The following is a 27,885-nucleotide window of genomic DNA, read 5'->3' as shown; positions in this document are numbered from 1 at the left end:
ACCATCGTGGACTGTGGGGAGAAGCAGGGAGATACGTGACCAAGCCGCAGGATTACCGTGCTGTACAAGGGCCGCCTGCTCTCCTCCTTGTATCGGGAGTAGAGCTGTCGCTACCTATCAGTGCAGGCACAAAGTGCCGCACTGAGAGCCCAGACTTAATGTTCCTGCTAGTCAGGAGCGCTGCGTATACTCACCCGTCTGCTGCGGCTTGGGGTACTGGGCTGAAGAGGAGTGAGGACCGGCACACTTGCAGGCTTTTGCCGTGGCAGGTATCACTTGTCTAATCAGGGCACCGGACACTGATAGCAGTAGCCGTGGCGGTGCCCTCTCCAATGGCTCCCACGTAGCAGGCAGGCTGTCGCAGAAAGCAGCCTGCCTGTCCTCAGCAAAACATGGCATTAAAATAAATAAAAATACATTTCAATAGGGCTGGAGACATCCCACAATGCTCCAGCTTGTCTCGGACCTTTTCACAAAGATAATTCTAATCTTTACTCATCAGATCTCAGACCTCTGGGTCTGTGGCGATATTTGCCTGAGTGATACTCTTTGAAGTGCTTCTCTGTGGTTCCTCCCACTACAGCGGAGCGAGCGACTCCCAACCAGCCCTGCCGGAAAATCACACAGCAGCCCTGCCTATATCTTTTGCTCCTCTACTGCACGTACCTTCTTGGAGCCGGTGTTAACAGTGAAATGTGCCTGTGCTTAAATTTTATTTACAAACTACAACAATATCACTGTAATAATTAAATGCATTGTTATTTTCTATGAATCATTTTTTTTCATTTTCATTAAATGACCTTCAATTGTTCGGTTATTAGCCAAATTTTAGTAGCTCTTCAGGAGGTTTAATTTTTCTAAAGTAGCTCACACCTCGATTAAGGTTGGCGACCACTGCTCAATGCCTAGCAATAAAGCGGTGAGGTCTGGAGAATGCTGGTGCTGAATAAAAAGCACATTTCATTCTGATTAACTTGACACAGAAGGTAAATCAACATATTAATACAGAGAGCTTAATGAAAGTGCAGGAGTCTGGAAGAAACCTGCCTAAAACAACGCCACATTGTATAAAGACTGTTCAGGATTAAATGCTGTCAAGCAGACGTAGTATTAAAATGAAGCAAACATCAAACAGTGAAGTGATGGCATCTGCTCAGTTTATCAGTCGATCTTTTCTCTCTAGCAAACCTAGTACAATAATACAGATATCCATCACACAATCAATGATTCTTGCAGGCAACAGTCTGATTTATTATAACAAAAGAAATACAATTTAAAAGATGTGTACAAAATATGCCTGATCACATCAAGCATTAACTCGTATACATGTTATTACTAGGTTACATGCTTGCGCATCACAAAGCTCTCCATTCAGAGAGCACCATCACAAGGGGCATGATAGTCACTCTGTGTCATTAGTGTACTCATGCTGACAGGATTCAGAGCTGCAAAGAAAAAGGGTATTGAACTCTTAACATCTGTCTTAAGTTCTACACAGTATATATACCATAACTGGCTGATTTAAAAGCCGCCAGTATTATACCAGCTTATAAATCAGTAGCGGCCATCATGCAGGAGTACAATACTTCTCAAGCAGTTCCGTTTACTGGCCCCATGGAAATACATTACTGGTCCAGTTCTTTGCATAGATGTGAAGATGATGCTGTGCCTATGCAGCTGAGAGGCAGGCTTGCCGAATGCTCTGTGCCCATGTTGTTAGCAGGGCTGTAAGAGAGTGCTTGTCAGGAAGCTGAAGGAGTTTGGAGGTCATATAGCGGTACACGGACTGCAGGAATGGGTTAGCTTCTGCAAAAGAAAGCTACTATCACAACTAAGTACATGGAACACAAAACAGACCACAATGTATTATTCTAAAGCTATATGAATATAAAATACAACAACAGTCTTTTAAAGTCATCCTAAAAGCTCTAGCTATGATGCCTGGCACTTCCATTCATGTATATTCCAGAGTTCCAACTCCTTATTTTTAAGTGGAAACATTCTTTTGGTTGATTATTTCCAACAGTTGGTAACTTTATCTTTGTATAGTAAGATACATTCTATTGAGCCTGTATCATTAGTTTTCAGAGCATTTTTGGCTCAGAAAGTAGCAACACACTGAAGTTACATGAATGAGAAATCTAACTGGAACATTACCATATTGCCGGGGATTGTCCATCCAAAGGGGGCTCTGCTCAGGATAATCCGCTGGCACACTCAGCTGCAGAGGAGGTACACTTGGAAGGTTTTTGTCATCTAGGTTTAGGAAAATATTAGTTACTATGATGAAAGAAATGGCGTTATTACCCAGCAACAAGGAGCACGGTGGACCAAAATTCCCTGAAAAAATTTTTACACTCTAATAATTGTTTTTTTTTTTACATATTAAAAAAAGCCATGTAATAAGAAGTATATCTTATGATTATGTAGCTCGAAGAACCACCTTAATCAGCAATGGCTATTGATGTTAGTGGTCAACAACATATGGGCAGACATCGCCATTGTGGTCCCAGCTTCCATCCCCATAGCACCACCACTACCTCTTGGAGAAGCTCTAGTTCCTGGATACATAGTTGAAGTTACTATTTTTCTTTCAGTTTAGAGTCGGTTAAAACATGAAATTTTGACAGTTACATTGTGGATAGCATAATCCCGACGGCAAAATGCAGACATGGTTTAAATGCTAATTAAAACATTTTAGCCGGGTCAGCATTATAGCTTTACATTTAATGGTAAAGCACAATATTTAAAGATATAATGCCGAACGGTTAAAGTGCTTTATTTAGAATTAGTATCTCGCCAACATCATGCAATCGAGATTCCACTGTCCACATTCTAACCGTCGACAAAGTAACTACTTCCCTTTGCCCATTCTTCCTTGCAAGCACTGCTTCAGTTCACTGACTTCTGATGTCATTTGTTCATGCACAGCATACCTAAGGTCCCACCACAGTATCTTAATGGGGTGGAGTTCTGCACTTTGACTTGACTATTTCAAACAAACACTCTTCATATAATTGTAGACTTCTTGGTTTTTAATGGGAAAAAACATTTTGTTTATAATTTGTATTCAAAAAGTGGAAGAAAATTCTAAACCTAGCAGTTTGGCATGTAAATAATACTAGCAGAGTTTCAAGACGACTCAGTGACGCCAGACATTCAGAGGTCTATTTACTAAGCAGTGTTAGGAGACAGAGTGAAAAGTGATAAGGTGCCAGCCAATCAGCTCCCAACTGTCATCTTTCAAACACAGCCTGTGAGATGGCAGTTGGGAGCTGATTGGCTGCCACCTTATCACTTTTCACTCTGTCTCCTAACACTGCTTCAGTAACTAGACCCCTCAGATTCTTGTGCCTGTAGAACAAGCCCAAATGATCACAAACCCCTCCTCTTCCCCTTCCCCCAAACACTATACTTTATTTTTATAAAAACTTAACCCGGTCCACCACTGTTGAAGTGGAAATTCAGTTAGTTGGTATGGGAACATCCCTGCCTATCCCTGGTAGTCTGGTGGACTATTTTTTTTTTTTAAATAAAAAAAACAAACATAATATCAGATATGGGTTACATTTTAATGGCGATTAGTAGAGGATGATTGTTATTTTAGATTCAAATATACGTACACGTTCCAATCCCCACAAAAGTGAGGGGCTGACAAACACTGTCCATGACACAAACACACAATGTGAAATAGTTTCTCTGATTACGCTTTGGTAATACTCACCTAATTTGCAAATAAGATGCACTGTCCCATTATTACTGCAATGCGATGGATCCAGATTAACCAGGAATATGGAGTGTAGTTTTGCAACCTCACCCTGAAGAACATTGGGAATACTCTGTCTTTCATCATCTTCAAACTTTCTCTTTCGTGGAACAACTGTTTGAGCGCTATAAATACAATGAGGCAGTGTTCACAGTTATAATCTCAAAGCAGTGAAGCAGATAGATACTGTAATGTAACTTGCTCTTTTTACTTCTTTACCTACAGTAAATTCTCGGTCATGTTCTTTAAACACATGATTTGAACTGGGTTGGGTACGGCAACCCGACAGTCAGAATCTCGACAAGTAGGCAAATTCCCTAACCCTCACCTTAAATATCAACCAAACCTTTCCTGCAGCCGAACACTTACACCCCCCCCCCCCCCGCAGCCTAGCCCTAAACAGTCTAACCCTCCCCCTAGTGCCTAAACCTAACACTTACGGACGGGATTCCGGCGCCGGTATTCTGAGCTCCGGCACCCCGACCGCCAGGATGGGGACTACATCCCATTTGAACCATATATTCCATGAAAATATATTGCAATAAGATATACTTTGCAACTTTTGTTTAGACATCTCGAACATTTTGCTAAAGTATTGGCTGGAATGGTCATTAATATTACTAACAAAATCACTGCCCACTTTTATTTTTCTCCACAACTCAGAGAACTGAAGCTCTGACATTACTTAAGATTTTTTGGAACAGCGAAACAGCAGTGTGGAGTCTGTGGCAATGACAACTCAACTATTGTTTAGTCTCAGTAAAACGCACCAAATTTAACAACTTTTAAAGAACAGTGCATCAAAACAAAATCCACATAAGTCCTAAAGACAAATGGGCAAAAAGATAGGTAAAAGTTACACATTTGTATCTGCAGGATTGTTACAAGGGAGAAAAATTAAAACACACATAACAATCATTGCCAGCATTAATAGTCAAAAATACTTGGTATTAGATAAACTTGCACTAGCTTACGTTATGGGCTGCCCATGTATAGCCGTCATGGCTGGTACAAATGTTCGATACAAAGAGTGGTTAAATACAGGTGATCGGATATTCGCCAGGACCGCATCCAATAGTGGTTGACACAGATACTGCTGCTTTGATGATGGAACAGTTGGGGGAGGGGGAGTTGGCTGAAAGAAAAACAAGAACCAAACCTGTGAACCTCTGTAACCTACAGAGTATCCTCATATCTAGCGTCAATATGCCATTCAGCGCAACTTGCCTGGCGTGAGCGGGCCCAGGTCCCATGATACTCTCCTAGCGTTGGGCGTCTATTTTTTGCTAAAAATGCGTCTAGGTGGCAATGCGAGGAGACTAGGACGCACCAGCAGACTGTGCTGATTAATTTGATATACGACATTGTTTACCTGTGTGCAGCGAAGTCTATATATGAAGCACAACATAACTTGGAATGAAACAAAGCTGCGTCCGCTACATTATAGAGCTTCGTATACAGATACATTTTTGCCAAAACACAAAACGGGACCTGGTACACATCTGTACATAATGTCACTCCCTAAGCCAGTGGTGGCTAACCTTGACACTCCAGATGTTGTGGAACTACATATCCCAGCATGCCTTGCCACAGTTTTAGCATGCCCTAATAGCAAAATGGTAGCAGTGCATGCTGGGATATGTAGTTCCACAACATCTGGAGTGTCAAGGTTAGCCACCAAGGCCCTAAGCGGTTTTAAGCAAACCTGAATTAACACAGAAAAAGAGAACTACTGCAAACAAGAGAATTCATGGAAGGCTGGCTTAACAAAACCACATTGTACTGTAAATTCCCTCGCTAAACTAAACATGCTGCATGTGGACTTTTCATTAGGCTCAGTGCAAAAGGAAACTTGCGAGACCTGAGCGGAAATGTTTTAAGCCTTGGAGAGTGATAAAGTGAAGAGCGATAAAGTGCCAACCAATCAGCTCCTAATTGTTACTTTACAGGCTGTGTGAAAAATGACAGGAGCTGATTGGCTGGTACTTTATCACTCTCCAAGGTTTAGTACATTCTCCCTTCCGGTGTGAGGTGCTGGTCATGTGAACATTATAATACAGCAGTTTTTGGCTTCTCAATTGCACTGTGTTTCTCCAGTGTGCTTCTTGATTAAGCTGGTAGTCAGCCGTAGAGACATTTCTCACCACAGCCATGTCATTCTTCAGCTTCTCCAGAGCAATCTCACATTTCTGCAAAGTCTTCAGGGGGCATCTGTACAAATAAGGAAGATTATAAAAGATAAAAGTAATCAGAAAGAGGGGAAACAATTTTCAGTGAATAAATAACACTGGAAATACACACGCGCCTATACACATCCATATAGCTATACACAAACCCACCTCTTCGATGGATCAGTCAGAATATCCAAGAGACTCTTCATTTTACTCAGATCTTTCTTACGATCTGGGGGACAAATAGGAAAAAGGCAAAAAAAAAAAAAAAAAGGTAAGGATAATTAACTTTTTAAAGTTTACAATTATTAACTGAAAGAACCTGGAACGTTAATAGGAAAACCCTGCTTATAGATGCAGAAGTGTCCCAAAGAACACAGATTACAACACTAGAGACCGTAACAGAAAATACTGCAATGGACCTCCACACACATAGCATAGAATCTTCTATGTATCGTGAAACCATATATATAAAAAAAAAAAAAAAAGTGCCAGTCGGAACAGCTTCATTTAACAAATTCAATAATCACTTGCAGTTGGGGATTGGGAGGAGAGGAGACTTACCTTCATTCTTATCAATCTTATTGATCATGCGTCTCAATGGCTCTATGTACTTGGATAGTTGTTTTAGCTTTTCAAGATACTGTTGTTCCTCCGACTGGTTGGAGCTTGCAGGGCTCATCACAGAGTTAGGATTACCTGGATAAACCAGAAAATAATTGTAGCCTTACAGCTGATGGAACTTATATCAAACCTATCCTCATGCAAGTTCTAGAGGGAATTCAATTAGACGCAAAAAAGCGAAAACTTAACGTAAGAGATGGGAACGCCTACCGCAGGGTCTCGTCGCAAGCCCGATGGTCGCGATGGTTTTGACCATCGCGACCATCATTTTGGCTGCTCGCTATAGCTGTGGGTGGTCACCCACAGCTATGCGAGCGGCCAGGAGGCCGCTCCAAAAAGGAGCAGGGACGGCCCCGATTCAGAGCGAGCGCTCTGTCAGAGCGTCCGGCTTTGAATCAGGGCCTAGGTTCCTACATTTTTAGCCGAAAATAGGGATTTTGCACAACTTTTCACCTGCTCTGAGATGGTGAAAACAGTTCGCTGGTTTTTGTCTATTGAGTTTTCGCAAATGTGAAAACTTCGGCAATAGGATTGCATGATACGTCGTTTTGTGCGAAAAGTTCGCACCTACAAAACACTTTTTGCCAAAATGTGGCTTTTCATGGCTAATTGAATCCAGCCCATAGTCTAGTTATGGATTGTGACAAAGCAGTCAGTCCTTACAGAAAGATGGTGGACATACGCTTATAGTTCCCCAAACCCCTCCCTTTTTCACCCAGTTATCCCAGGTGAGATTTTATTCCCTAATACGTGTCTCTCCTTACCTGGAGTATTGAGAGGTCCTGGAGAAGGCACACTGAAATTCTGAGGGGTGCGGGCAGAAGCTGGGCTCTGGGAAGGTTGTGGCGATGGGCTGGGCATGAAGCTTGGGGAGGGTGCTGTGCCAGAACTGCAGAAAAGAATAGATTTCACTATAGGACACATTAATGGTAGTCACAGACACACACTAAGGCCTTTAAAACTGGGGACCTGTTTCAGAAATGTAAGCAAACCCGATGTGTGTACATATCCGATGGTACTGGGTCTGTGTAGGTGCAGAACAGGACCTGCGTGCTCGCAGACCCCCTTAGCTGCATTTGAGGGGAGGCGAGCGTAAATGTTCTCCAAAACGTGGGTGTGCCGAGCCCAGGATCTCCGTTGTCGGAAGCAGACTTCATGAACCCGGATGTGCAGTTTCGTCGGACATGCTGAGTGAGTCTCAGCTTATGAGCCTGGCCACAGCAGCAACCATCGCAGAACCAGTGTATACGAACGCTGTGCTTGGACCGCAGAAGCATGCAGGAGGTATCTATTTCCTACAGACCCCTCCTGCAGCATCTGCATTTAGGGCCGTATTCAGTTAGCGGCGAAAACGGTAGTTTTCGCCAACAAAAACTTCGACATTTTCGCCAAAAAACAGGGGAAAAAAAAAAATGGAGAAAAGTTTTCTTCATCCCAGACCAGGCGAAAAAAAATAAAATGCAAAAACCCTAATTTTGGCGAAAAATGTGGGGATTTCTTTCAGAGCCCTTTGGAAACTCCTCTTAATGAATAATTAGCGGGGGAGGGGGGAAAAAAACGTAAGTTGCGTACTTTGACGAAAAACGGCCGCACAAATTTTGGGCGAAAAAAAAAATAATTGAAAATGGTTTTTAACGTATCGGGTCTGATTTTTCGATGGGCGGTATGGATGCGCCAAGTCTTTTAAATATCGTACGCGGTCGCAGGTGTTTTAACGTTTTTTAAAATTGTGTTTTTTATGACACGAAAATATACTTGCATAAATTTTTAACGTACCCCCAATTTACGTGGAACAGTAATTTCCTAGAAAAAAAAATGCTTTCTATCGTTTTTCAACGTTTCTTTTTTCCTGCCCAAAACTTGCACAGTCATTCTTCGGCAAAGTACGCAACTTGAGATTTTTTTTTTACGGTAATTTATCATTAGGAGTTCATGTCAAAAGGGTTCTGAAAGAAATCCCCACATTTTATGCCAAAATTAGAGATTTTGCATTATTTTTCACCTGATCTGTGATGGAGAAAACTATTCTCCATTTTTTTTTTTTTGCCTGTTCCCATTTTCGCCTGTTTTTTGGGCGAAAATTTCGCCGTTTTTTTTTTTTTTTCCGTTTTCACCAATGGCGAAAAAAACGGCTGTTTTCGCCGCTAATTGAATACGGCCCTTAGTTGGACAGTATTGCGCAGCCGCTTTCTTGCAGCTGTGCAATACCGTCCCATCTCTGAATCAGGTCCTAGGGCCACACTTGTGCTTTTCAGGTGACTTGGAGCAGGGAAATGTAAAAAACAAATCATTTTAATTCAAGCAGACATAGATCAGGGTGGATTGCATATTATAATTCTCAGTGACATCAGATGACTTCATTACAAAAAACAGCAAAACTAAACTAGAGAGGATTATATACACAAACATTAGTTACTTCTAATCAACACTTAAAATATCATAAACTTGTAAAATTATCTTTGTATTTGAAAACAATTTTCTTCAACATTAGATCTGTAGAAAAAGTCTAAAGCTGGGTACACAATATACGATGGTGCGACGCAATGTAACGACAGTGCGCACCGTACACACTGCACAATCCGGTGTACGACGGCACAATGTATCACTATATGCTGCATGTAACAGCACCGCATCATCCCACTCGCTATGCAGAACAGCAGATGGGACGGACGACAGTTGTTAATGACGGATCGGACGTACACACTATACGATGTGTACAATGTATTGTTTCGATCCACGTCAGAACAATATATTACACGATATATTATATATAGTGTGTACCCAGTTTTAGGCTGAAATTCCAAGTTTAGGTAGAATTACACAACTTTCTACTTCAGGGTCCATAGGGTATCCACAGGATACCTTGGGGTATAGGTGTGACGTCAGTCGCAGGGCACCAAAGAGTTAAGCTTTCAGCCTCCCAGGATGCACTAGGTCCCCCTCCTATACCCCGCCCCCGGGCCAAGGCACCTCAGTTTAGTTTGGTGCCCGGCCGGAGTCGGGTGCACCTGTTGGAGTGGGGGCTAGAAGAGCCCCTGAAGCTTTTTCTTCATGCAGCTGTGGCTGCACATCTGGATGAACAGCATGGACTGTCAGTCCTGACGTCCATGCTGTCTTCCCTACACCCCGCCGGTACCAGAACGCCGGTACTGATCCGGGGATGCTGGTGGGCGTCTGGGGTCACAGCTAGCGGTGACCCCAGATGCTCCGGACCATGGCCGGATTCAAGGGGGACAGAGGTAAGCAGCGGGGTCCCGCGGTGGGTCCCCGCTGATCACATGGTCCTAAGTCCCCAGGCAGGGGGCTCCCTGGGGACTGGCTGCAGCGTGGAGCCAGGCGACCAACCTGCGCTTCCACTACCCCCTGGGACAGCGGACCGCAGCAGAGCGGTAGCGCTGCGGCGTCCCAGGGGTTAAATGCATGCCAGGGGAGCGCGCCTTCCCTGTCTCACAGCCGGCGCCTCCCCCGCTGCACACAGCCCTCTCTGCATGCTGCCGACTGGTCCTGTGTCAGCGCTCCTCCCCCAGGCCAGCCTCCTCTCTGCTCCTCGGCGGCCATCTTCTCCAGAACGCATGGTGAACGCTGCTGGAAGCGCTGGACGGAAGCATCGTGGTCTGGGTCCCCCCGCATACCTCTCCTCCGCTGTGGCTCAGGTCTGTGTATGCAGCGCTGTGTCCTACCAGGCCCTGTGTCTGTGTAGTTGAGTAATCAGCGCTGTTAGTGCAGGAATTGTTATTTCTCTGCATTGTATGTGACTGTGCTAGCGCTGCCTGTAACTTTTCTTCTCTAAACTGTCAGCTTTATTACTGTCCCTGTTCTTCTGCTAAAGCCCTTGCGGTGCGGTGCTGCAGGGTGGTCTCTCGCCTATTTAATACTTAATTGGTGAGAGAGGTCACATACGTAGTGCCATCATGTCTGAAAGTGATTTTCCCCTCCGGCTACAGTGTACCACGTGCAAAGTACCGTTAGCGGAGGGGGAGGGTAGCGCGGAGGGCCTTTGCCGGCAGTGTTTGTCCATGGCGCGGCCTATTACGGTTACAGCACCGGTACAGGAGCCGCCCTGGGCTTGTTTCGCTCAGGCGTTAACAGCTTTAGTGGGCCAGTTAGCTCCGCAGCCCACGTTTACTCCGATGGGTTTGTCCCAGCAGTCTGTGGTGTCGTCACCCATGCAGGGGTTCCCACGACAATTGGTGGTACCCCACAGTCTCCCTATTTCCCCGCTCCCGGGTTCTCAGGAGCCAGCGTGGGTTAACTCCCTGACGAGTTCTGTACAGCACTTTTCGGATGTGTTGCAAGGGGAGTCTGTGATGCGGCCTCATAAAAGGCCGGTGGCGTCTCTGTCCGCTCCTTATGAGGATGACGAAGGGACGTCTGATGATGGGGAGATTCTGGATCCTTACGATCAGGAACCTCTCCATGCTAAGGACGCTGATGCTAAGTCCAAAGTATATATTCCTGGACTTATTCGGGCGGTCCGCACAGCCTTGGTGATTGAGGACGAAGTTCCCCCAGCGGCTAAATCTAAGTATGCCTTTTTCAAAGATGTGAAGGGCGATGCCACAGTCTTTCCTCTTTCGGGTCAGTTGGTGGACCATTTAGAGGAGGCGTGGAAACAACCTGGCAAAAGATACCAGCCGCAGAGACGCCTGGCGGTGGCTTATCCGTTCGCGGATAATTATTTTGCTAAGTGGGAATCCCCTCCACAGGTGGATTCTCACGTGACCCGTCTTGTCCGTAGTGCCACATTGCCGATGCCATCCATGTCCTCCCTTAAGGATGCTACGGACCGCAAGGTAGAAATCTGCCTGAAGTCCGCTTATTCCCTTGCAGGGGGGGCAGCACGGCCGGCTATGGCCATTTGCTGGGTTGCCAGAGCGATGGAGCGCTGGGCGGATTCATTAGAGGCTTCTTTTGAATCCGACTGTCCGGCCGAACAGGCGGAGTTGATTGGCAATCTCCGTGATTCGGCCACCTACATCAACGAGGCGGCTCTAGACATTAGTACTCTGGTGTCTAGAATTTCTTCAGCAGCGGTGGCTGCTCGTCGCACCTTGTGGCTGCGATCCTGGAAGGCGGACGCAGATTCCAAGAAAGGTCTGGAAGCGTTGCCGTTTACCGGAGAAGTTCTCTTCGGTCCGGATCTGGATAAGATTGTGGCCACGCTGGCGGCAGCCAAATCTGCTTGTCTCCCGTCGGCCGCTGCTCCTTCTGGTTCGGGACCATCGTCCTTTCGGTCATCTAGGGCCCAGGGCAGGCCCAAACCACAGTCGTTTCCTCGACAGGCTGGCCCTAAGAAATCGGTCAAGCCCCGGAAGCAGGCATGGAGTACCAGACGTCCGGCCCCCAAGCCAGATGACAAGCCTGCGGCCTGACGGTCCGGGCCTCCCTTTGGGGGATCCCAGGGTGGGAGGCCGCCTGCTACAGTTCGCCCAGTGTTGGTCGACCACTACGACAGACACTTGGGTTCTGGAGGTGGTTTCCCACGGATACGCCCTCTCCTTCCGGCACAGACCCCCGGCTCGCTTCTTCACCACGGGTCTCCCATCAGACCGGAACAAGGCTACGGAGCTGCGGAAGGTATTGCACACTATGCTCCAGGCTGGAGTTATAGTGGCTGTTCCATTCTCCCAGAGGGACCAGGGTTTCTATTCAAATCTATTTTTGGTACAGAAACCCAATGGGTCATATCGTCCGATTCTCAACCTCAAAGCACTCAACAAGTCTTTGCGGGTCCCGAAGTTTCGGATGGAGACCCTACGGTCCATCATTCTGGCGCTGGAACCTGGGGACTACTTGGTGTCATTGGACATACAGGACGCTTACCTGCATGTCCCTATTCTTTTGCGCCATCAACAGTTCCTCAGGTTTGCAATCCGCAGCGACCACTTCCAGTTTCGGGCGTTACCTTTTGGCCTGGCAACAGCACCACGTGTTTTCACCAAGGTGATGGCGGTCATGGCGGCTTCTCTGCGGCTGCAGGGAGTCCGCATGTTGCCGTATTTGGACGACCTGTTATTGGTGGCAGGATCTCCAGAGCTCCTGTTACGCCACTTGGACCTGACCATTGCACTGCTGCAACGGCACGGCTGGCTAATCAACTGGCAGAAGTCCACTCTAATCCCGTCTCGGAGGATTCTGCATCTTGGAGCCTTATTGGACTCGGGACAGCAAAGGATCTTCGTGACGGAGGACAAGATCTCTGCTTTACAGTCAAGGGTGCGCAGTTGCCTGCACAGCCGCCGGGTGTCCTTACACTCGGCGATGAGGTTACTGGGCTCCATGGTGTCGGTGTTCGACATGGTGGAATACGCCCAGTTTCACTCCAGACCTCTGCAGCACCTGATCCTGTCCAAGTGGAACGGGCTGACTCAGTCTCTGAAGTCCCAGACGATTGTGCTCACCCAGGAGGTTCGTCTGTCCCTTGCGTGGTGGTTAAAGACGACCCACCTCAACAAGGGACGTCCGTTCTGGGTTCCAAATTGGGTCCTGTTGACAACGGACGCCAGTCTTCGGGGCTGGGGAGCAGTTTCGGGTCCACACTTGTTCCAGGGCAGGTGGACGCCGACAGAAGCGGAGCTTCCAATAAATATCTTGGAACTCCGTGCGGTCTTCAATGCTCTCCAGCAGGCACAGCGGTTTCTCCAGGGTCGCCCGGTGCAGGTCCAGTCGGACAACGCTACCACCGTGGCCTACATAAACAGGCAAGGAGGAACTCGCAGTCGGGCGGCTCTCGTAGAGGTCTCTCGGATCCTGGTTTGGGCGGAGCGCAATCTTCCAGCCATAGCAGCGGTCTTCATCCCGGGAGTGCTAAATTGGGAGGCGGACTTTCTAAGTCGCCAGGACGTTCATCCGGGGGAATGGTCCCTGCACCCGGACGTTTTTCAACTACTGGTGGACAGGTGGGGTCTTCCAGAAATCGACCTCATGGCGTCCCGGCACAACAACAAGTTGCCGGTGTACGGGTCTCGCACAAGAGACGAAGGGGCGTCTCTGGTGGATGCTCTGTCCGTCCGGTGGACGTTCCGGTTCGCATACCTGTTCCCTCCGGTCTCCCTTCTTCCACGGGTAATCCGGAAATTCAAACAGGAAGGAGGGACGCTCCTGTTGATAGCTCCCGCGTGGCCCAGACGGCACTGGTTCTCAGACCTTCAGGGTCTGTCCGTGGACAGTCCTCTGCGGTTGCCGCTACGACCGGACCTTCTGTCTCAGGGTCCTTGCCTTCACCCGGACCTGACTCGGCTGTCTTTGACTGCGTGGCTGTTGAGACGGCCATGCTGAGGTCCCGGGGGTTTTCCAGCTCTGTGGTGCGTACCATGTTACGAGCTCGGAAACCGTCTTCCGCGAGGATATACCATCGCGTGTGGCATACGTTCTTCCAGTGGTGTCGACCGAGAGGTTATGCACCGCGGGAGTTTCGTCTGTCTCGGATTCTCGCCTTCCTGCAAGCGGGACTAGATCATGGGCTTCGCCTTGCTTCTTTGAAGGTACAGGTTTCGGCCCTATCTGTCTGGTTTCACCGTAGGATTGCTACAATCCCGGATGTGCGCACCTTTATGCAGGGTGTTCTCCGCATTCAGCCGCCCTTTGTTCCACCTGTGGCGCCTTGGGATTTGGCTGTGGTCCTGAGGGCTCTCCAAGGACCGCCGTTTGAACCACTGGGCTCAGTGGATCTTAAATGGCTAACAGCTAAGACTGTTTTCCTTCTGGCCATTGCTTCGGCCAGACGTGTTTCTGAGTTAGGGGCTCTTTCTTGTAGACCCCCTTTCTTGGTTTTTTATGGGAACAGGGCAGTGCTCCGCACTCGGCCCGAGTTTCTTCCCAAAGTTGTTTCCCAGTTTCATGTTAACGAGGAAATAGTTGTTCCGGCCTTTAACTCACCGGGTCTTTCCGTGGGTGAGGCCTCTTTGGATGTTGTGCGGGCCTTAAGGACTTATGTTGACCGCACTTCTTCGTTTAGGAAGTCGGACGCTTTGTTTGTCCTCTATGGCTTCCGTAAAAAGGGTTGGCCTGCTTCAAAGCAAACTTTGGCAGCCTGGATCCGTATGGCTATTTCTGAAGCTTATCTTCATGAAGGCCTACCGGTCCCTCCTTCTCTGAAGGCTCATTCCACTAGGTCTGTGGGTCCTTCGTGGGCAGCTCGACGTGGTGCCTCGGCAGTTCAGATCTGCAAGGCTGCTACGTGGTCTTCTGTCCATACCTTCGTGAGGTATTACAGGTTTGACACCTTCGCCTCTCAGGATGCTTCCTTCGGGCAGCGGATTCTCCTTTCTGCACAGGAGCGTCCCCACCCTTAAAGGATACTGCTTTGGGACATCCCCAAGGTATCCTGTGGATACCCTATGGACCCTGAAGTAGAAAATATGAGATATGGTAAGAACTTACCCTTGTTATCTCTATTTCTACGAAGTCCATAGGGTTCCACAGGACTCCCGCCCTGTCGCACTTGTGCTGCAGATGGGCTTTGCTCTGGTCACCGGTTTTCCGTCTCCCTCTGGTGAGAATGTGATTCTTGTATGTGTCCAGATCTTTGTTCTCTCTCTTCCTTCTCCTCCTCCGGCCTATGGCTTGGTAACTAACTGAGGTGCCTTGGCCCGGGGGCGGGGTATAGGAGGGGGACCTAGTGCATCCTGGGAGGCTGAAAGCTTAACTCTTTGGTGCCCTGCGACTGACGTCACACCTATACCCCAAGGTATCCTGTGGAACCCTATGGACTTCGTAGAAATAGAGATAACAAGGGTAAGTTCTTACCATATCTCATATTTTATCGCTGAATAAAAAGGACAATGTTTCGTTCATCGTTTATCCCACTGGTATCCCCCTCACTGTGTAGTATAAATACACCAAATGTGGCTACACACTATGCCAAATATATAAACCCTACTCAATTTCACAGCATTTCCCAGGGCCTTTTCTTTATTAATGGAACTGCAACTATGATGGAGAGTGTGTTATTGTACTGTGCATGTTATACAGAGGGAGCGGTTAGTTACTACATCAACAAAAGGTACCCCTTTGCAGAGCTGATGTTTTAGCCTGGTAAACAGAGACAATTTCCCCCTTAAGCTAAATGTACTACAAATGTATCATTTACTTCATAGGCTTGTATTAGGCATGACGCTAGCTCCATTTTATTTGCATTTGAAATGTCACTGCAGTTAAGGTATATTAATATAGAAATTTCACCATACAGTGAGGAACTGAGATTTCTGACATTTTATGGTTATAAAAGAGCATTTAAAGTTATTGTTCGTTGCTGCAATACAAAATACAAATATATGTGTGCGTGTATTACCTTTACACAGATGAGAATTAGATAGTATGAGAATATATATATATATATATTTATATTACACACACACTGTATATATAAGGAATTGATTCGGAGTTGAACTAAAGTCCATTCTGTTGTTGGGGAAAAATAAGAGTTATGGTATAAAATACATTTGTTAACTCTTTCTTCCAGGTCCATAGGGTCCACAGGAATTACCTTGGGGTATGTGGTTGGAGTGATCCAGGCACCAAACAGTTACAAGCTTTAGCTCCCAGGATGCACTGGGTCCTCCTCAATATACAGTATACCCCGCCACTCTCTACAGGCATTTAGTTTGTTTCAAAGCCCAAGGCAGGAGAAGGAAGGACAATTGTACACCAAAAACACTCTAAGAAGAGGGAATAATTGAAATACAAAATAAAAAAAAAAGGATTACCCAATAACAACCAGGTGCATTTGGGTGGGTGCCTTGTGGACCTCGAAGAAAAAGTTAACAAAAAAGTATGTTATACCATAACTCTCTTCTTCTTTGGGTTCCATAGGGTCCACAGGAATTACCTTGGGGATGTCCCAAAGCAGTTCCCTTAAGGGTGGAGACGCTCCTGTTTAACAGATAGGATGCTTCCTTTGGGCGCCGGATTCTCCTGAGAGGAAAAAGTATCAAGGCGTAAAATTTGAGAAAAGTGTGGACGGAAGACAACGTGGCTGCTTGCAATTTATTGTTCAGTAGAGGCACCATGACAAAACGCCCACGATGGTCCCACAGATCGAGTAGAATGTGCTGTCACTGTGTTTGGAACAGAGAGATCAGCCTGTGTGTAAGCCTGAGAAATCGTCATATGAAGCCATCTAGATAAAGTCTGTTTGTTAGCTGGCTAGCCTCGCTTATGGCAGCCATACAACACAAAAAGAGAATCAGATTTCCTAAAGGAGTTGGTACGATCCACGTAGATAGGCAGGGCACGCACCACATCCAGGAGAAGATTCACCTAGAGAGGTCTGAAAACTGGAACCACAATTTCTTCATTTACATGAAACCAGGATACTACCTTAGGAAGGTAACCTAGGCACGAAGAACAGCACTATCCTGGTGAAAAATCAAAAATGGCGAGCGACAAGAAAGGGCTATCAAATCAGATACCCTGCAGGCAGAAGAGATAGCAGGAAGAAAAACTGTCTTCGCTGTCAACCACTTGATGTCTACCGATTTCAGAGGCCCAAATGGGGGAGCCTGTAGAGCGATGAGAACCAAAGACAAATCCCATGGAGCTATAGGAGGGACAAAGGGGAGGCTGAACAGTCAGAACACCCTGAAAAAATGAGGGGCGATCCTTCGCTGAAACCAAACAAACAGAGTGCAGACACCTGAACTCTCAGGGTGGCCAGGCGGAGACCCAGGTCTAACCCAGCCTAGAGAAAAGCAAGCACTCATGAGACCCTAAAAACTTCAGGATCATATTTTCTATGGACTACACCATTGAAAATGCAATTGCCAAATTCTGTAATAGATGCGGGCAGAGGAAGGCTTCGTGCCCTAAGCATTTTCTGAATTACAGAGGCAGTAAAACCTTTGCCTCTTAAGATCGAAGATTCAAGAGCCACGCCGTCAAAGACAGACGGGGAAGGTCCGGATGCAGGCAGGGACCCTGTGTTAACAGGTTCGGCCTTATAGGGAGAAGTCATGGAGTGTCTATGGAGAGACTCTGAAGGTCAGTGAACCAATGGCGTCTGGGCCAAGAAGGGGCTATCAGTATTACTATGCCGCCCTCCTGCTTGAATTTCCTGATGTATATCCTCACGACTTAGGAAGTCCGCTTCCCAGTTGAGGACTCCTGGTATGAATACTGCAGAAATTGCTGGAAGATGACATTCTGCCCAGACCAGAATGTTTTTCACTTCTGCCATGGCTGCCAGACTTCGAGGTAGGCTACTGTGGTCGCGTTGTCGGACTGTATCTGGACAGGCCTGCCTTTTAGTATATCCTGTGCCTGAACGAGTGCACTGAATACTGCACCAAGTTCCAGGATGTATGTTTATGGATAGATGACCCTCCTTGGTCATCTATCTTCCATGAAAAGTGTGACGACCCATCACTGCGCCCCATCCGTGGAGGCTGGCATCCATAGTGAGGAGCACCCAATCTGGAATCCAGAAGGGGTGACCCGTTAGGACGAAACGTCTGCAGCCACCATGAGAGGGAAAGCCAAACCTCTAATAAAGTCAGACGATCAGTCTTTCTCCAAACAGATACTCCCCACTCCACTGGGAGAGGATCAGCTGCTGCAATGATCTGGAGTGGAACTGAGCATATTCCGCCACGTCGAAGATGGACACCATGGACCCCAGAACCTGCATCGCTGAGTGGATAGACAACGTCCGATTGTGGAGAAATCTGCGAACCCATAATCGAAGGGCCAAAATCTTGTCGCTTGGCAGAAATATCCTCTGTTCCAGAGAATCCAGGAGTGCACCTAAATGCACCATCTGCTGTACTGGAGAAAGACGATTTTTTCCAATTTATGATGCAGCAGTGCCTGTGTAGGAAGGCAATTGACCATTCTGAGATGATGTTGTAATACATCTGGAAACTGTGCCAGTATCAGGAGGTTGTCATTACTGCCATTATTTTGGTAAAGACCCGCGGGGCCGTTGACAAACCAAAAGCCAGCACCTGAATTTGGAAATGTTGCTTCAGAACAGCAAACCGCAAAAACCTTTGGTGGGAAGGCGTAATTGGCACATGCAGATACGCATCCTGAATGTCCAAGGACACCATAAAATTCTCCGGTACCATTGCCAGAGCAGTTGACCAAAGAGTTTCCATATGGAACTTGGGCACCCGGATAAATTTGTTGAGGCCTTTCAGATTCAGAATAGGCTGGTGGGACCTATTGGGCTTCTGGATCAAAAATAGAATGGAATAATAACCCTTTCTTTGCTGATCCCAACAGAACTGAGACTATCACCCCTGAACCCAGCAGAGAACGAATGGCCTGCTGGAGGGCTAAGGTCTTGGTAGAATCCAAAGGAGTGGTGGTGCAAAAAAACCTTTGCGGGGGACCCTTCCGGAAAGTCAAGGAGTACCCTTGAGAGACCACTTCTCGGACCCAGGCGTCTGTTGTCTGATGCCAGGTATCCGAAAACTGAAGAAGTCGGCCTCCCACAATGGGAATTCCCCAGGAGAAGACCCGCCCCATCAGGCCGAGGGTATGTTGTCTGACTTGGAAGCTGGACGTCTGAATGCCCAAGATCTTTTAGTTTGCGGTTTCCTACGAGAACTGGATTGTCTAAATGAAGACTGTCCTTTCGCTTCTCATTGCGGACAAAAGGCTCAAAACGGCGACTGCCAAGGCCTAGGGGTAGTCGTCGAAGGCAGACCGGCCACAATCTTATCCAATTCTGTGCCAAACAGTATGCCTCCAGCAAACAGCAGGATTCCAGAGCCTTTTTGAAACCTGCATCTGCTTTCCAGGCCCTTAACCATAGGGCTCTGCGAGCAACAACTGAGGTAGCTGATGCCTTAGAAACTAGAATGCCGGCATCGAATGCCACCTTCCCCAAATAGGAGGCTGCCTCCTTGATATAGGAGATAAATGTCAGCTGCTCCCTGGAAGCCTCTGGTAGAGTATTTTCCAGTGCCCCTGTCCATTCTTCAATGGCCTTGGACACCCGGGCCTTAGCCGGACGGGTAACAGCTCCAGACAGAGATACTGCCTCGAGACAGGCCTCAAGTCTTCTAGCTGTAGGTTCCTTAAGGGAGGATGCATATGGTATGGGCAATGCGGCGCTCTTAACCAGATGTGCCCACAACAGATGCCAGTCTCCGGGGTTGGGGGGCAGTGACAGGCTCATTGTCACTTCAGAGACGTTGGACTGTGAAAGAAGCACTTCTCCCCATCAACATTCTGGAACTGCGGGCCGTGTACAGGGCCCTGCAGTCGTCCGGCACTGCTCTTCAAGGAAGGGCGGTTCAAGTTCAATCTGACAACGCCACCACGGTGGAATTTCATCAACCACCAGGGAGGAACTCGCAGTCGGGCTGCGATGTCGGAGGTGTTTCACATCCTTGCTTGGGCGGAGTGCCACATTCCAGCAATCTCGGCAGTCTTCATCCCCGGAGTCCTCAATTGGGAGGCTGACTTCCTCAGCCGTCACGACGTGCATCCCGGGGAATGGTCGCTTCACCTAGAGGTATTTCAACTACTCGTGGACAGACTGGGGATGCCGGAGCTGGACCTGATGGCCTCCCGTCACAATCACAAGTTGCCCGTGTACGGGTCAAGGACAAGAGACGCAGGCGCAAGTCTGGTGGATGCACTGTCAGTGAAATGGATGTTTCAACTGGTGTATCTATTTCCTCCGATATCCCCGCTGCCTCGAGTCCTGCGGAAATTCAAGAAGGATGGCGGCACCCTCTTGCTGGTAGCTCCAGCGTGGCTCAGACGTCCTTGGTACTTCAGATCTGAGGAGCCTATCCATCGACGCTCTGTATCTTCTTTCTCAGCGTCGGGACCTGTTGTCTCAAGGGCCCTGCCTTTACCCGGATCTGGGTCGGCTGTCTTTGACGGCGTGGCTCTTGAGACAGCCGTCTTAAGGTCTCGGGGCTTCTCGGGTTCGGTTATTAGTACCATGCTCAGGGCATGCAAGCCTGCTTCCGCATGGATTTACCACAGAGTGTGGCACACTTACTTTCAGTGGTGTGAGCCCAGAAACTATGATCCTCAGGTGTTCTGAGTTTCTAGGATTTTGGCATTTCTTCAGTCAGGTTTGGACCTAGGCTTACGTCTTGCCTCCCTGAAGGTTCATGTGTCCGAGGTTATCTGTGTGGTTCCAACGTAGGATCGCTACACTGCCAGATGTTCACACTTTTTTCCAAGGTTTTCTTCGAATCCAGCCTTCCTTTGTGCCTCCTGTGGCTCCTTGGGACTTGGCGGTGGTTCTCCGGGCCCTGCAGGGTCCTCTTTTTGAGCCTCTTGAGTCGGTGGAATTCAAGTGGTTAACGTTTAAGACTGTTTTTCTCCTGGCGATTGCTTCTGCCAGGAGGGTGTCAGAATTGGGGGCTCTTTCCTGTCGTCCCCCTTTTCTGATTTTTCACTAGGACAGAGCGGTGCTTCGCACTCGTCCTGAGTTTCTACCTAAAGTGGTTTCTAAGTTCCACATTAATCAGGAACTTGTTGTGCCAGCTTTTCAGTCACCTGAACTTTCAGCTGGTGAGGCTTCCTTGGATGTAGTCCGTGCTCTCAGAATTTATGTGGACCGGACTGATTCCGTTAGGAAGTCTGATTCCTTGTTTGTCCTCTTTGGTTTTCACAGGAGGAGTTGGCCTGCCAACAAACAAACTTTAGCATGTTGGCTTTGTTCTGTTATTTGTGAGGCTTATGCATAGGAGGGTTTACCTGTTCCAGCCTCCATTAAGGCTCATTCCACTCGTTCTGTGGGTCCTTCTTGGGCTGCTAGACGTGGCGCCTCTGCTGTTCAGCTATGTAAGGCGGCCACCTGGTCTTCCATTCAGACACCTTTGCCACTCAGGATGCATCCTTCAGGCGCCGGGTTCTCCTTTCTGCACAGGAGCGTCGCCGCCCTTAGTTGAACTGCTTTGGGACATCCCCAAGGTCAACCCTGTGGACCCCCTATGGACCCTGAAGTAGAAAACAAGAGATATGGTAAGAACTTACCTTTGTTATCTCTGTTTCTACGAAGTCCATAGGGTCCACAGGGCTCCTGCCCTGACGCACCTGGCTTCATATGGGCTGTGTGGCTGGTCACTGGTTTTCCGTCTCCCATTTCTGTGAGTATGGTTTCTTGTGTGTTCCAGTCTTCCTTCTCTCTGTTCCATATTCTCCTCCGGCCTAGGCTGCTTACAAACTGAGGTGCCTGTGGCTTGGGGGCGGGGTATAGAGGAGGATAGACCCAAGTGCATCCTGGGAGCAGCAAAAGCTTTAACTGCATGGATCCAGATCCAGCTATACCCCAAGGTCAACCCTGTGGACCCTATGGACTTCGTAGATAACAAAGGTAAGTTCTTACCATATCTCTTGTTATACCCTACATTATTAGATCGAATAATGTAAACTTGATAAAGATTAAACGGGAGATATGATATTGTATGATAAATCACTAATAAGACGTGACGTGTATAACCACAGGATAAGTGGTATAAGAAGTTACTGAGAGAATTGATCAGTCTCCTAGAAGTTAAAGGAGAGATACAAACTTTGGATGACAATCAGAGAGACGTGATATGTTTACAACCACAGCACGTTATGCCCCTACACTGTTATTTAAATCATAACATTAGATTACTGAATGTTAATCCCATAAGGGTCAGCGGAGAGATTAAATTTTGAGTAACAGCAAAACACTATTGTCTTTGATTATCTAATAAGTGTAATAATTTTGGAAATTTGGTTGCACACATGAGAAGATTATGTAAGTAACTTGTAATCATAGGGACATGTGGCTTTAGGCTTTACTGTATCTCCAAATTAATAAAACTATAGGAGACAATTATTATAAAAGGAAAAAATGAGTTTTTGTTGAATCCAATTAAGTGTGCCACATTATCCTATTTAATATCAGTGTCTACATCATATCTAAATATTAATTTCAGGAGTAAAAAAATTAGACACTGTTTGTTTGGGTAGATCACCATAACAGTTTTATTTCACTTTCTAAATTACACACAATTTTATATTTCGCTGTCAACAATTTTAAATTTAGATCTAATAAAAGTTATGTGTCACAGTTGGTGCTAGTGAGTTACCTGTATCAGGTGATGAACTGGAATCACTGGAGGCCGGCTGGACTGGAACCATGGTTAACATGAATAGCTCTTTTATTATAAGAAGTGGGTAGCAGTGAGAACTGCCTTTGGTGATGAGTGACTGGAACTGGAGACGTTGGAATGAGACCAGAAGGAACTTGGAGGGACCGGACTGGGACCGGCAGGTAGGCTGACTGAACTGGTCGGGGTACCAGTAGATGAGCTTGCAGATGGATGGTAGCACGGAAGCTACTTGGTGCAGCTAATGAGCCGTGAGGTGAGTGGACTTGGAGGAACCGGACTGGGACCGGCAGGAAGGCTGACTGAGCTGGTCAGGTTACTAGTAGATGGGCTTGCAGATGGATGGTAGCGTGGAAGCTACTTGTGGCTTGGGAAGCCATGGGTAGACGTTGGTAGCTGGGTGGCTATGTGGAGCGGCTGGATAGCCATGTGTAGACGCTGGTAGCTGGGTAGCTACGTGGAGCAGCTGGATAGCCGTGGGTAGACGCTGGTAGCTGGGTGGCTACATGGAGCAGCTGGATAGCCGTGGGTAGACGCTGGTAGCTGGGTAGCTACGTGGAGCGGCTGGATAGCCGTGGGTAGACGCTGGTAGCTGGGTGGCTACGTGGAGCGGCTGGATAGCCGTGGGTAGATGCTGGTAGCGTGGAAGCTACTTGGTGCGGCATGGGAGCCGTGGGTGAGAGATGGTAGCGTGGAAGCTGCTTGATGCGGCCTGGGAGCCGTGTAGAGAAGCTGGTAGCGTGGAAGCTACTTGGAGCGGCCTGGGAGCCGTAGGTGAGAGATGGTAGCGTGGAAGCTACTTGGTGCGGCCTGGGAGCCGTAGGTGAGAGATGGTAGTGTGGAAGCTACTTGGTGCGGCCTGGGAGCCGTGGGTGAGAAATGGTAGCGTGGATAGCTGAGCGCAGCAGGCTTATGGATAGCACTGGTCTAGGAACCAGCAGGAGCCTGGGACATACTGGTACACAGAGGTACAGCTATAGCACAAGTAGTACACCACGGAACGTAACTAGATGTTCAAGCACTGAGTGCTATTAGAGGAGGATCTATATACCTAGAGTCTGGCAGCGATTGGTGGATACAGACAGGTGGTCTGGCAGTGGCATTCTGAGTGGAGCAAGGCACAACATGCAGAGGGAGTAATCATCTCTGCAGCCCTTGAGAATCAGGACCACACCTGTGATTCCAATTAAGGCTAGCAATGCTCACAGACAGAGCAGGGTCCAGGTGTTTAATCAGTGTGGGGGGAGAGCAGTCTGCACACACAGAGATGTTACAGCCAGCATGATTCAGCCAGAGCAGATGTCCCAGGAGAATTACAAACACAGATCCAAGGAGCAGCTGCCAGAGGTTAGTCACAAGAGGTAAAAACTAGCCAGGATTGTGACATTGTTTTCTATATTTATTTTTTTTTTGCTGAAAGTAAGTACCCCCTACTAATTGTAAAGGAATTTAGTTTGCGAGTGCCCCTTAAAGGAATACTTTCTTCTTCTCTTTGTTGTGTGTATTACTCTAGACTTAACCAAACGGTATTGGCAAGTACCGTTAACTGAGATGCCAAAGAAAATAGCTTTTTCTGCATCGGAAGGATTGTTCCAATACAAGATGTTGCGATTTGGGTTACATGGGGCACCTACCACCTTTCAAAGGATGATGGATAAAATTCTAAGGCCCCATAGACAGTATGCTGCTGCTTATCTAGATGGTGTAATCAGCCATAGTCCTTATTGGCAGTCTCACTTACCTAGAGTACAAGCAATGTTGGACTCCATCTATAAGGCAGGATTGACAGCCAACCACAAAAAATGTTGTCTAGGGATGGAAAAAGTAAAGTATCTTGGATACACCATTAGCAGAGGTTTGATAAAGCCCCAACTTAATAAAGTTGAGGCAATACTAAATTGGCCACGACCCCTAAATAAGGAGCAGGTGAGAGCATTCTTAGGAATAACGGGGTATTATAGGAGATTGAAACCCAATTTTGCCACCATTGCAGTCCCGTGACAGACCTTACCAAAGGTAAGCAGAAAGTTATGGTTACATGGAGTCCTGAAGCAGTAAAGGCTTTTTTTTTTTTAAAGGAGTTAAAGGTAGCCTTGTGTACCCAACAGTACTGATGACACCTGATTTAAACAAGGAGTTTGTTGTGCAAACAGATGCATCAAATGTAGGCATGGGAGCGGTCCTGTCCGATTGCAAAGAAGGTGAACACCCCATTATTATTTTACAGAAAATTGAATGTACATGAGAGAATCTATGCTATGGTTGAGAAAGGAGCGTTGGCCATGAAGTGGGCATTAGAAACTCTCAGGTACTACTTAATGCAGTGGTTCCCAAACTTTTTTGAATCACGGCACCCTAGAGTAACAGCATTGTTTCCACGGCAGCCCTAAGCCAAAAGTTTGTTATTGAGAAATTCAGAAAAATGTAAAGTGCAGTAAATTGTGCTTACCTGTCATCCTTAGGTTCAGTTATGTGGTGGTGGGCAGGTTTGAATTTATGTTTATCCACATATTTACATTACATTGACCATAACTAATTTTATTTGGTGCTGGACCACCAACTTGAGGTACCCCTGCAAGTGTACTGAGGCACCCCAGGGTGCCAAGGTGCACAGTTTGGTTGATCACTGACCATGCCCCTTTGAAATGGATGTCAAGGAATAAAGAGAGCAATGGGAGAATAACGAGGTGGTTCTTGGCATTGCAAAACTTTAAATTCAAAGTAGAACACAGGCCATTGGAGACGCTTTGTCATGTATATATTGTTTGGGGGTTACAGTTGTTCCACCCCACAGGTCGAAACATAGGGGGGGATATGTGATAGAAGCTCTCGAAAAGTGCTGGATGGCATGGAATGGGTATGTAATGGCGGCTGTCAGGATGCCTCCTGTCACAATACCGATAGCAGCATTCTGATGGTTGGTATCCCAACAGGTGTCGGGTAAGTATACTTACCCTTCCCCCTAACCCTCCCCGTTAGTTCCTAAACCTAACATTAGTGCCTAAACCCCCTAAGGGTGTCTAAACCTAACCTCCTCCCAAAAAACCTAACACTAACCCCGCTAACTTTCCTAATCCTAACCCCCCCTGTGGCTAACACTAAGGGTGCCCCGAGTTACCTCCGTTCGAGCTGGCATCCTCCTGTATTCCAGCATCGGGATTAAGATAGGTGTCGGTATTTCGATGCCTATCTTAACTTAGGATTCCAGGGTTGGCATTGAGACTAACTACATCCCGGATGGCATATATGTGTGTCCCAGATTCTTGACATGTGTTTTGAAATCCCCAGCAAATGTCTGTGCTTGTGTTTGTTGGAGTTTTGGGCTTTTAATAAAAGCCAGATAAAGGGTCCTGGGGGTGTGGATGTGAGAAGAGAAGTGAGGGCTCCATCCACTAGGCTATTTCAGGTGTTTGGGCCTTTAAGCCTGTGTTGAATAGGGATTGCACCTGGAAGAGGCTCATATTAGCTGTGTCAAGGTATGGCTCAGGGTCTCACACCTGGACAGAACAAGCAGGCAGGCTTGTTCAGAGACACTGTGATATACTTATTGTAAGTATTGTGCATATGCCTATGCACAATAGTGAGGGCAGTAGGCTCTACCACTGTTTGAGAGATGGAAGTTATTGTTTAGTTAGTGCCGAGAGAGGCTAGGATTTATTTTTTAATATTTCTGTTTTTATACTGCACAATAAAAAACTAGCTATGACTAGCTTGCATGAAACCCTGGGCCGGTGTGCTGATTCCTGGATGCTGTGTATTTGGAGGCGTCCATCTACCCCAGGAGAGGGACCACCTAACCCAATCATCACAATAAATATATAAATATATATATATATATATCACATATGCGGCGGCACTCCGGTATGAATTAAGTGTCTCACATGCTATGGTCTAATCCTGTGAGACTCCTATTTATACCTGAATGTATCTTTGGACTCTGGTGTATATATAGTGCTCAATGAAAGCCACAGTGGCATAACTAGGGGATTTTAAGCCCAAGACAAGTTAAAAAAACAGAGTCCCCTCATCCAAAGTGTGTGCCGAAAAGTGGGCGTGGCACACCACCATTTCTAGTCACTCTAGGAACATTCCTTTCCATTCCATATGCACCCTAATGACCCCAGTAGTAGTGCCCATTATGCAAGACCCCTAGTAGTAGTGGCCATCTTGCAATGCCCACTATAGTAGTGCCCCTTATGCAATGCCTTCTGTTGTAGTACCCCTTATGCAGTGCCCCCAGTAGTAAGTATGGAGATATAGAAATTCATCAAGTTCCGAAAATGCTTTTTTTTCGGGACTTCCCTGAGATGGCGTATAGCCTCCAAAGATCTTCACAGGCTGCTGTTTACCTGGCAGCCCGTGAAGATATACTAGCCAGTCAAGCCCAGATCTATTAAGATCCCTCCCTGCTGTGTATGCACTGCAGAGCCCCCAAACTGAGATCTCCGGTGAAGAAGACACACAGGTAAAGGGAGCAGACATCCGCTGGGGGGGAGGCCTGATGGACATAGTGGGGGGATTTGGGGCCAGGTCGGACACCTGCAGGGGGGAGGGGGGTTGTTGGCGTAGGGACAGGCACCCGCCGGGGGGAGGTCAGATTGGGTCTAACAAAGGCCCCAATCGTACCATAAATGGACTTAAGGATTGCCTCAGCATTCCGGTATACATCCTTAAAAGCCGCTATATTGAGAAAAAACTAATTTATCTGTAATAATTAATCACAACATCTGAAATGATCAAGGGACCGCAATTAAATTTAAATAAAAAAAAACCACACACATACATACATTTAGTAAAAATCAATACTAAAAAGACATTAAAAAAAAAACTATAAAATAACATCAACCACCAATTCAATACGTCAGTGCTGTCTAGTGATTAATCGGGAAAATACTAGGTCAGACCTTACAAACACCATATAATGAATGTACTAAAGAAAGGGAGGGACTGCGAAAGACAGGAAATATTTGTCAAAATACTCTCCTAAATCCAGAATTCATCGTGCAATGCAATATCCGCACCAAGATCAGGTTGATGCGTACTACCTGGTTATATACAATCTGGTTAAGGGGGGTGAAACCAGTTTCTTGTAGTCGCACTTAATGAGGTAATAATTTTAAAACTTAACTTTTGATTGTTAATAGTATTAAAAAATTAAAGTCTCTCCTATTGCTTCAAATATTAATTATAAAAACAGCAAAATACAGAATTATGGTATAGCATACCTTTTGATAATTCTTTTTCTTCGAGGTCCATAGGGCCCACACAA

General features: G+C 46.8%; 1 protein-coding gene across 1 annotated transcript; it reads right to left on the bottom strand.

The window, feature by feature from the left end:
• Window positions 1-1,222: 1,222 nt before the first annotated feature.
• On the bottom strand, window positions 1,223-7,500 carry LOC148517987 (mediator of RNA polymerase II transcription subunit 15-like). The gene is made up of 8 exons (XM_088477963.1): window positions 7,326-7,500; window positions 6,502-6,636; window positions 6,106-6,169; window positions 5,911-5,977; window positions 4,741-4,901; window positions 3,725-3,891; window positions 2,158-2,256; window positions 1,223-1,806 (listed from the first exon to the last, which is right to left on the bottom strand). The coding sequence occupies exons 1-8, from the start codon at window positions 7,483-7,485 to the stop codon at window positions 1,670-1,672; spliced, it is 990 nt and encodes a 329-aa protein (XP_088334089.1). The 5' UTR covers window positions 7,486-7,500; the 3' UTR covers window positions 1,223-1,669.
• Between the last annotated feature and the right edge of the window lie 20,385 nt (window positions 7,501-27,885).

Source organism: Taudactylus pleione, unplaced genomic scaffold (genome assembly GCF_031769625.1).
Source record: "Taudactylus pleione unplaced genomic scaffold, aTauple2 ptg000205l, whole genome shotgun sequence".
Taxonomy (NCBI): Eukaryota; Metazoa; Chordata; class Amphibia; order Anura; family Myobatrachidae; genus Taudactylus; species Taudactylus pleione.
This window is presented reverse-complemented; position numbering and strand designations above follow the sequence as displayed.